The sequence below is a fragment of the Mya arenaria genome, chromosome 14 (assembly GCF_026914265.1).
Source record: "Mya arenaria isolate MELC-2E11 chromosome 14, ASM2691426v1".
In the NCBI taxonomy this organism is placed as follows: Eukaryota; Metazoa; Mollusca; class Bivalvia; order Myida; family Myidae; genus Mya; species Mya arenaria.
This window is the reverse complement of record NC_069135.1, coordinates 34,715,926-34,727,369: the sequence shown is the minus strand read 5'-3', so window position 1 is coordinate 34,727,369 and position 11,444 is coordinate 34,715,926. Positions and strand designations below refer to the sequence as shown.

Below are 11,444 nucleotides of genomic sequence, written 5' to 3'. Positions count from 1 at the left end.
TAGTCCTAGCACCACCTACACTGGATTTCGTAGCGAAACACCCTTTTGTTATATCTCAGTATTACCAAGTGACCTTGATCAGGAGACATCTGTAAGCAGCTATTCATCAAAAATTTAATATCGTTATGCGACATGTACATAACGAAAGAATATCATGACATCGTGGAGGTATCTGTACATAAAGCATGCATATCCATGGTGAGTATTACTACACCGCATATGATGGTGTTTAGTGATGATTACAGTGACTGCTGGTATAAGTCATACTTGGGCAGTTCTTCCGTCAAGACATGAGACCAATCCTAAAGTTGATGTGTACCAAAAACGCATACAAGGGTATATATATGAATGCCTCAGGACACGTAACACCCAAAAACCTTTGGGAGCTGTTTTAAACGTGATATGAGCTCATGTGGCGTAACAGGGCGTTGATATGAGTACCTTTCATTATTTCGTTCTAATAAAATGGGAAGCTTTGGTTGTCCTTGAAGTTTACATTGTGTTGTTAAATACGTATAAGATTTAATCTTAATTCAGCAATTGAAACGACCGGAGAAATGTAACGTTAATGTATCAAATTTGATGTGGAAAACAGCAGAAGCTGGAGCAGGTATAACCTTGAGACAGAAACAACGAGTGTTTTTAATTACTGCAACACACATTTCTCAGACATAGGCGGCAGAAATATAAAGCTAGGAACTGATACACTTTTTTGCTTCTATAGATAGAATTTCTAGAAAATAGCAAGCTTATGGTGGCATGTAACTGCCGTAAGAAAACCTTATAACGTTCGCAAATTGTTTCGTGTTAACCACTTATTTTTCGCGATAATTATCTAGCTAGTTAGTTAATATCCGCGTTACATTTTTGGTAAGATAAATATCATCAGACTAAAAACAGGCTTGAAAATGCCAAGAACTGCCACCTATTACCTTTTTCAGCTGCACAACATTAACAGGTTATCTAGTTATGGTTTGCGACTTCCACTTAATAAGTAACATACTAACTGGTCAACATAATAAGATTCGTGTTACCACTTACATGTAGTTATAAATGCATTCCAGATTCAGGCGTTAACAGGTTAACTAGATATGGTTTGCGAATTACACTTAATAAGTAACATACGAACTGGTTAAGCTAAGTGGTAACACGAATCTTATTACGTTAACCAGTTAGTATGTAACTTATTAAGTGGAATTCGCAACCCATAACTAGTTAACCTAGCCTGTTAGAGCCTGAATCTGGAATGCATTTATAGCTAGGTGGTGACACGAATCTTATTACGTATACCAGTTAGTATGTTACTTATTAAGTGGAATTCGCAAACCATAACTAGATAACCTGTTAATGTTGTACAGCTAAAATGTGAAAGGTTTCAGTTATGGGCACTTTCAAGCCTGTTTTAGTTTTAAAATATTGATCTTACGAAAAACGTAACGCGAATATTAACTAGTTAGCTAGATAATTATCGCGAAAAATAAGTGGTTAACACGAAACAATTCGCGAACGTTAACAGGTTATCTTACGGCAGTTATATGCCACCATACAAGCCCTATTGAAACGCCTCGTTTTCGATAAATTAGCTTTGGACAAGCATATATTTCCCTATAGTTGCTTCAGAATATTCAATCTGTTATAACGTGCAATTATTTATTTGGAACATTTAGAAAAGCGTTGACATACATTGTATAACACATTTAAAAGTGGCGGTCTATAATGTAGGAGTACTTGCAGTATTTTTGGCTGCTATGACTACTGCACAGAAATTAAATCAGCTTAGTCAAAAAGTGAATTTACTTGAAGCAAAAGTTGATTACGAAATGTTGAACCTGAAGCAAGATCTTGAGACCTTTGTGGCAAACGTGATTGACATGATAACAAGCGACATTTGTGGCATATGTGTTAATAACACTAATACAGTTTTAACCAAATCTGATGCACACAATAACCAAGAGGGACTCACAAGACAGGAAAAAGGTGACACAAGCAAAATGCAAGGTTTCAAATTACAAATTCGGCAGGCCTTTGCTAAAGAGAAACTTTTCCTGGGTGAGTTTAATACTGATATCACGGAGAAGACAAAACGAATGGAAACTAAAATTGACGACTTCAACAAACTACTCAGAGAAAGCGATTCGAAACAAGAGCATATGTTTGAACGCGCTGCACAATTGTCTGAAGGAGTTGATGCACTAAATGCTTCATTAAATGAGTCAAACGAAAATACCGCACATCTTGAGACAGAAATGGCGAAAATGAAAAAAGAAAATGTTGAAGTGGGAGGCATGTTAAAAGAGTTCGAAAACAATCTCACTAGAATGAACCAAAATTACGAAAGTATGGAGTCAGATGTAAATAATCTTAAAAGAGAATTTAACGAAACTTTGGTTGATATGGCGAAATCAATTGACAGGGTCAAGAAAATGTTTTCTAAAGGACGCACTGCTTGTTTCGACTTAAAAGGTAAAATACTGAATACAAATTGTTACGTAGAGCTTAATGAAAAATATAATTTTGTAAAAGCTGTCCAGAAGTGTTCAGAACTGATTTCGGGGGATCACTCAAAGTTGCTTGAGATCGAATCTAAAGAAGAGAACGACTTTATTGCTAAAAACTTCAAGAACAAGGGGAAATGGTTGGGTGGATCTGACAAAAAATCTGAAGGAACCTGGTACTGGATTTCGGATCAGCGTGTTTGGACGGAGAGTGATTTCAAAGCTTGGCATGCGGGTGAACCAAATGACGATAATGACGGGGAAGACTGTTTACACTTAAAGGCTTCCGGGACATGGAACGATATACCATGTAACTCGGAGCTGACGGTTGTTTGTGAATTTAAATTAGATTGGAACTGATTGAATTGGAACTTAATGATACAATAGCAGTGATTAGGTATTGACGTGCTGTGTTAGAACATGGCATTTGTAGGTTATCATTGTTAGCATAAACATGTTTTATGTTATTGTTAGTGAGTGTATATAATAAGACGGAACGATGAACACTGTCGCAATGAGAAGATAGTTGGTACAGAAGCAGTGATTAAGTATTGACGTGCTGTGTTAGAGCATGGCATTTGTAGGTTATCATTGTTAGCATAAACATGTTTAATGTTATTGTTAGTGAGTGTATATAATAAGACGGAACGATGAACACTGTCGCATTGAGAAGAGGGTTGATACAGTAGCAGTGATTAAGTATTGACGTTCTGTGTTAGAGCATGGCATTTGTAGGTTATCATTGTTAGCATAAACATGTTTAATGTTATTGTTAGTGAGTGTATATAATAAGACGGAACGATGAACACTGTCGCAATGAGAAGATAGTTGGTACAGAAGCAGTGATTAAGTATTGACGTGCTGTGTTAGAGCACGGCATTTGTAAGTTATCATTGTCAGCATAAACATACTTAATGTTATTGTTAGTGAGTGTATATAATATGACGGAACGATGAACACTGTCACATTGAGAAGAGGGTTGATACAGTAGTAGTGATTTCGTATTGACTTGCTTTGTTCAAGTTAGTATTGTCAGCATAAACATGTTATTGTTCGGTAAGGTATATAATGATAAATCAATATTGCTTTTCGCATATATAATTTTATTCTTAAGTGTTTCAATGGTGCATTTACTTGGGCTGTTAACGCATAAAATATTATACGGATTGTTTAAGCAGGCCAGCAGGATAGCTACAACAAAGTTAAGGATGACGTCTGTCCATATCGAGTGGAAAAGTGTTATTCTTGAATACTACAGGAACTTTACCCGGCTTATTTATCTTAGCCTGCATTGAATATGCTGGCTTATAGATCTTATTGGCAATGCATTTTGTTGTATATATTTCACATAAATTAAGCTCTTGCAAATGCTACAACTGTAAGATAAAGTTACTAGGAATATATGGTTAATAGAACTATCAGATAATGTAAGCTATTTCTTGAATTGTTGCCAGAAGACGAATACACAGAGGTTGTCGAACGGATTGCTAACAAGCAGCGACCATTGAAGCAAACAGTGAGCACTTTGCTAGCAGACAAACTGCATGAAACTAGATTTTTTTAATTGAATATATCGCCATTTCAAAATTTAGATAGAAGGTTTTTGAAGATTAATATTAGATTTAATCTGACTGAATTAGAACTTATGATACAATCTCGGATGTATAAAAGAATTAGTATTGCCTTGCTTTTGTAAGCGTATGCCATTGTTTTGTAATTATTGTCATCATAAACCTGTTTAATATGTAAATTATTATGACAAATGGAGTTGGATTGTATTTTGATTTTGACCTTTACAAATCATATTGTATTTATTTTTTGTATTGTTGTATGAAGTTGCTTTAATCCTTCTCCGCGTGTATAACGCTAATAAAGCATAAAACATCTTCCGGAGTACTATTTTTTATCAAACTATGTCTTTCCCTTTGCCTTCCTTTTGCATTCCGAACTCCTCGGCCATTTTCCGTCGAAAACAACCTCGGATGTATGCCGGTACATTAATAAAAGTAGTTCGTACTTCTTTTAAATGAAAGTATTAATTATTAGTAGTGTTTAGCTTGTATTTTGCACTTCTAGGTTTGGATTGATTGCCAGTGAAGTGTATAATTGCAGACATAATTAAGATTCCCAAGAGTAACGTCATAAAGTTTAACTGCCAAAATCGAAACTACTACGCGATCTTTTTGCAGCGTAGTTAAACTGTAAAGATTTCTGATATGTAAACCGTCCATACACATTCGAGGTTGTTTTCGTCGGAAATTGGCAGAGGAGTTCCGAATGTTTCTTTTGTCGCCATAAACAAGTACGCCAATGTTCGTGTAAAAGTATTAGTCTAGGGCAAAACAAGTGACTCTATGCCTTGTGAAGTTCCCAGTACCAAAATGTAAAACTGAATACCAGCTACTTAAAATTGGTACGAGCTTTACTTCTTATGAAATAACCAGGACTGTTTTTAAATAGTTATAGCCACTAGACCAATGCACCGATTTTGAATATATTTTTGATAGAAATAAGAATATTCAGTATTAGAATAATAATAATTAAAGTAGGCCGAAATGGACCAGGCCGAAATGGTAACTGGGCCGAAAAGAAATTTTGGCCGGGTTGACCCGGATTCAATACCGGCTACATCAAGTTGGTACGAGCTTTACTTCTTATGGAATAACCATACTTCTTTTAAAGAAGTTATACCCACCAGAATAATGCACCAACTTAAAATATTTAAACAACCTTTAATATAAAAAATCATGCACGATCATCCAGATATTAAGATATCAAGCCCACATTGGGTAAATTGTTATACATAGTAACCCCATAATATTCTGGTTCCATTTGAAAACATTTGTGGCTAAAAAATGTTAAGATAGACCAAAATGCTTTGACAACATTCAAAAATAGGCTCATTCCGTTAATTTTCACTTGAAATGTACGACTACCGTATAACGAAATTATGTACGTCATAAGGTTTATTGGCAATGCAAATAGTGTTGTTGTTTTTAAATTAACATAATAGTAAAACTATCGGAGACAGACACCTGTTGAAAAAACACACACTTAATTTCATCATTCTAAAAACTATAACGGCGAGAGTAACGGCGTTTTATCAGTAATAAACTAGTTGGATACGGTCTGTATCACAGTTCCTTTCAAAAACCAGCAAGGACCGCCCATGCATCACTGGATTATGGATCTTGGAATTGTCAAAATTGCTGCAATACGGCATGTGAACACAATAGAGATTTCATTGATCATCCTATGTTATTTCACTTATACACAGTAGTTAGATATTGACTTAGTCGCGTTCAAAAAGCAGACAGATCTCCTCATGCATGACTTGGTTATGGCCCCTTGAAATTGGTCAAACTGCTGAAATTGAGCTAGTAAAAAGAAAAGAGCCCCTCGTTTTTATTTGATCTTTACCAAACTTGGATATCCATAAAGCCTCGGTTCCTTTCCAAAAACAGCCATATCTGCCCCTGCATGACTGTATCATTTTCATACATCAGCGTTTTGATAATAATTGAACGCATTGCATCATTGCCCTGGTGTACGAGAATGGACTGGATTATGACCTTTGGAAGTGGCAGCATTGCTGCAACCAATAGAGCCTCCATATTTACATTGCATAGTATATGTTACATGACTGTAATGGTGGCGCTTATTAACTAACACGAAGTGTTCGAAGTGAACTTTTACCCACACATACATACTGATGATGCTCTGAATTGAAAATGACAAAAAAGCCATGCCAGTAGAGCATAGGTCATTGTGGGCCTCTTGTTTTGAAAACCATTATTCAGGAGTAAGTAGTGCTGTCTGGCTGTTAATCAAACTCAGTCGAAATATATATGCTAATACTCTTAGTAACTAATTTCGGTAAAGATCAATTAACAAATTGTTAAGTTAAAGACCAAACATGAAAGTGGGGAACGGTGTCAGAACATAACGGACCAAATATACTGGTGACGTGACGGACCATATTTGGGGATATTACGGGCCATATTTGGGGACATTACGGACCATGATTTATAATTTTATTTACAGTTTGTCTTAATTTCATAACTTACCATATTCCTGGACAATACGGACCATGATTTTTAATTTTACTTCCGGTTTGTTTTAACTTTATAACAGACATAACGGACCATGTAAGTGTGTGAATCATGTGTATATTTATGAGTTTATATATGTACTCGATTGTTTTCTGAAATAAACTTTGGGATGTCTTACAGTTTATTTAATTCTTTATTCACATGCTTAATACGCAACAACTTTAACAATATCTTCCACTATTTTTAAGCAACATGTACATACATCAAATAATTGCACACATGGTTCCCACTACATTTAACTGAACCACAACATAAGTCCATAAATCAAATACCACACTTACATGAATAACTTTATGTTTTACTTCAGATACTTCCAGAATTTCATTATTATCTAAGACAATCTGTACTTAAAACACATATCGAGGGCTGAAAAACATGAATACAAGTTGTTTTAATATCCCTTAGAACATGCTCATTTTTCTATACAAAATAAACCTCATTTCATTCAAGTCTAAGTCTCTATCATTATTTCTTGTTCATTGTAGAAAAAAATCCACATAAAAGCATTTACTCATAAAGCTCTAAATAATCACACATAAATGCATGACATAACTACGCTATGTGCATATTACCTCTGACATACGGTATTCACATTATGGTTACACACAATCAGTATTTTTTACAATATGACATAGTGCTTCAATGTCTTTCTTCATTGTGTTCATGAATGAATGAAATGATACTTCTAAGCAGTACAACATACGGTATACTTTAAATCTGCCTTTTGGTATTATTATACAGCAATAGAAGTTTGTTTTTAATACAGACACATTCAATTGTGTATACAGATTTAGATAGAAATAAAAAAGTCAGTTTAATATATTTTACTTAAAGGGGCTACACACTAGATGATACAATTGCAAGAAAAAAAGAAGACTGTCAAAAACTTACATCAAATTTGACATTAATGTTTGTGTACAACGCATTGAATTTTACTTATTGATATATCACATAGCTTGTGACTCATGCATCTTTCGCATTATTTGTGCATTTTTCCAAATCAAAATTTTGAGGGGTTGTCTATCATGTTTATTCAGTAAGTTTAAGCGTTGGTATATTTATCTTTACCCTAAAACAGATATGATTTAAACTGCAAAACCATTGTGCGCTATTTTAAAACAGGGAAACACAGATGAGACAGCAGCATGATTGTTGCATTTAATATTTTAATCATGTAAAACGATGTATTATTGGCCTCCTACCAGCTCGCATTGACAATTCTAGGCTTGTTTTGTTGAACTTTTGTATTTGCATATTTTCGGACCATCTGGTGTCTAGCCCCTTTAAAGTTTCATCCGTGATACATACAATTGATTACGGCACATGTACAGCATTACATACATTAAAAAAACATACTTGAAACATTCAAAACCTAAAAAAAAATGTACGGAACAGAGGTAGGATGGTACAGATTTATAATTAGCCATATTTCTATTTCTAATCTGCAAAACTGTATTTACATAAAAAGATACAATTTAAGTTCAGTGATAGGAACATAAAGAGAACAATTTACTATTACTATTTTTTAATATTTATAATTTGATTTTCTTGGCAGAAGTTTGGCGCAAATACTACAAGTGTTTACATAATTGTGTCGACTTGACATCAAACGAAACATGGAACGATGCACACTGTCACGTCAGTTTCTGAGTTTTTCTGTGAATTTCAATTAGATTTAATCTAAGAGAATTGGAACTTTTTGATACAATCGCGGTTAAATACAATACTTAGTTGTGTCTTGCCTTCGTTACCGTATGTTGTTGGTTGGTAATTCTTGTTATCATAAACCTGTTTAATGTGTAAAATATTATAGGAATGAATTTGATTAGTTTATTGCTTTTGGCGAACGACAATTCATTTGGTATTCTGCATTGTTGCATAAAGCATTTTCTGTGTGTATAGCTCTTATAAAGCATGAAGCATTTTCATGAGTATTTATCAGATTTATGATACAACACAAAACGTAGTTTTTTTACGATTTGGTCGATGAAATCAGGTAGCTATATTTTACACAATTAATCTATAAATCAAATAATTGGCTTTAGATTTGACACTGCAATGGAATACACAACGCATAAAATAACAATGTTGGCACGAATTTGATTTTTTTTTAAACTTCCATTGCAGTATTGTGTAAAAGATCATTTAACTTGACCTCTTTTACTCGACCTCTTTGGCCAATGCGTGCATTGCCTACTAACTTATGTATTTTCCTCTGCGTACACAATAAAGCTAGATTGCTACAGAAGTACATGTATGTCCAATCACGAAATAATTATGTTTGGGCTTCAGCGCTTAAATTATATCTTGGGTTGAGTCTAGCGAACGAAAATATTTGGTTAAGCTTTTAGTAAATCAATCGCATGAATATAAAAGGTTTTCTCGGAAAAGATACAAGAAGAACCCAAATTTTCTGAAACTCTACGTTTTGTAGATACGTCTATAAGATATCTGTTGTCTGCATATAAAGTTCTCATTCGGAACTCCTCGGCATTTTTTCTCGACAATTAACCTCGGATGTATATGGACGGTTTTCATACTTAGAAATCGGTATGTTTAAGTCTGCTGCAAATATATCGTGTAGTAATTTAGTTTGGCAGTTAAACTTAATGCCTTAACTTTTGGGAATCTTAATTATATTTGCAATAATACACTTCATTGGCAATCAATTTAAACTTAGATCAATAAATACAAGCTGAAACACTAAATTTAATGAATGATATAATTTAAAAAAAAATCGAACTACTTCTTCTAATGTACCAGCATACATCCGAGGTGTTTTCGATAAAAATGGCCGAGGAGCTCCGAATGATGAAGTTCTGCGAGAAGGCCGTACAAAAATTGGTTGTGTCCGCTAGCTTCTTCTTCTAGCTTTAGATATTCCTTTAAATGACATTTCGTTGATTCTCTCTTCTCTGTTTGGAAGGTAGCGGGACTGGCCAATATTTCGGATATCCTATCCAAACAAAAATACCAAACTTTTAAATAAGGTGTGTTTTTTGTATTGTTTTATTTATTTTGACCTCTTTGTTTGTATGTTGACCGAGTCATTATTAGAGTACATGCATACCTAGTTAAAAACAACAACATTTAGTTCGACGAGCTATATCGGTCGCTCTCGACAGCTAACGTGTGCGAGTTGTTTCCCCGCTCGAAGTATATGCGCTACGATATAACAGAGAAATCATCAATCGTAACAACTCGGCCATCTCCGTCAAGCTTCGAGATAGTTTCGTCAATTCCTGTTGGATACTGGCAGCTTCAGCAGCAGCATCAGCAGCAGCATCATTATCACATCATCGTCGTCGTCGTTGTTTCGCTACGAAGTCCAGTAATGGCGCTGCTACGGTAAACTGGTACACCACATGACCAAGATCGTTAAAAGTTACTAGAACCGGTCAAGTATAAATGTGTATAAAAGTGCTGTAAGATATAAATCAGGCAGTGTACAATTTAGTCCTAGCACCACCTACACTGGATTTCGTAGCGTAACACCATTTTGTTATATCACAGTTTTACCAAATGACCTTGATCATGAGGCTTCTGTAAGCAGCTGTTCATCAATAATTTGATATTGTTAAGCGATATGTACCTAACGAAAGAATATCATGATATCGTGGAGGTATCTGTACATAACGCATGAATATCCATAGTGAGCATTTATACACCGCACATGATGATGTTTAGTGATGAATACAGTGAATGCTGGTATAAGGTATTCTTGGGAAATTCTTCCGTCAAGACATGATACCAATCATAAAGTTGATACCAAAAACTCATACAAGGGGATATGGATGCCTCAGGACACGTAACACCCAAATACCTTTGAGAGCTGTATTATACGTGACGGGATCTCTATGTGGCGTACAGGGCGTAGCCACAAAAATGCGCGCATAGGGAACTTTTTTTAACATTTGGATATTCATTTTGTTCCCTAAACAGGGTCGCCAAAACAAAAATCGTCAAAGACTCGGCTGTTTATATGGACTAACAGGGCGTTGATATGAGTATCTTTAATCATTTCGTAATAATAAAATGGGCAGCTTTATTTGTCCTTGAAGTTTACATAGTGCTGTTAAATAAGTATAAGATTTAATCTTAATAAAGCTATCGAAACGACCGGAAGAATGTAACGATAACGTATCAAATTTGATGTGGAAAACAGCAGAAGCTGGAGCAGGTATAACCTTGAGACAGAAGCAACGAGAGTTTTCAATTACTACAACCCACATTTCTCAGACATAGGCGGCAGAAATATAAAGGTAGGAACTGCATGATACGCTTTTGCTTCTATAGATAGAATTTCTAGAACATTGCAACTTATGGTGGCATATAACTGCCGTAAGATAACCTAAAAATTAACGTTCGCGAATTGTTTCGTGTTAACCACTAAATTTTACGCGATAATTATCTAGCTGATTGATTGATATCCGCGTTACTTTTTTTGGTAAGATAAATATCAAAAGACTTAAAACAGGCTTGAAAGTGCCCAGAACTGCCACCTATTACCTTTTTTAGCTGTATAACATTAACAGGTTACCTAGTTATGATATGCGAATTACACTTAATAAGTAACATACTATAACTGGTTAAGCTAAGTGGTAACTAGAATCTTATTACATTAACCAGTTAGTATGTAACTTATTAAGTGGAATTCGCAAACCATAACTAGTTAACCTGTCAGCGCCTGAATCTGGAATGCATTCATAGCTAGGTGGTAACACGAATCTTATTACGTATAATATTTAGTATCTTACTTATTAAGTGGAATTCGCAAACCATAACTGGGCAACCTGCTAATGTTGTACAGGTAAAAGGGGTCAGTTCTAGGCACTTT

At 34.9% G+C, this 11,444-nt stretch overlaps 1 protein-coding gene across 1 annotated transcript; it reads left to right on the top strand.

Moving 5' to 3' along the window:
• Positions 1–1,574: 1,574 nt before the first annotated feature.
• Positions 1,575–4,381, top strand: LOC128216529 (low affinity immunoglobulin epsilon Fc receptor-like). The gene has a single exon (XM_052923117.1). It carries the CDS (start codon positions 1,749–1,751, stop codon positions 2,853–2,855), a length of 1,107 nt encoding a protein of 368 aa, XP_052779077.1. The 5' UTR covers positions 1,575–1,748; the 3' UTR covers positions 2,856–4,381.
• The last annotated feature ends 7,063 nt before the right edge of the window (positions 4,382–11,444 follow it).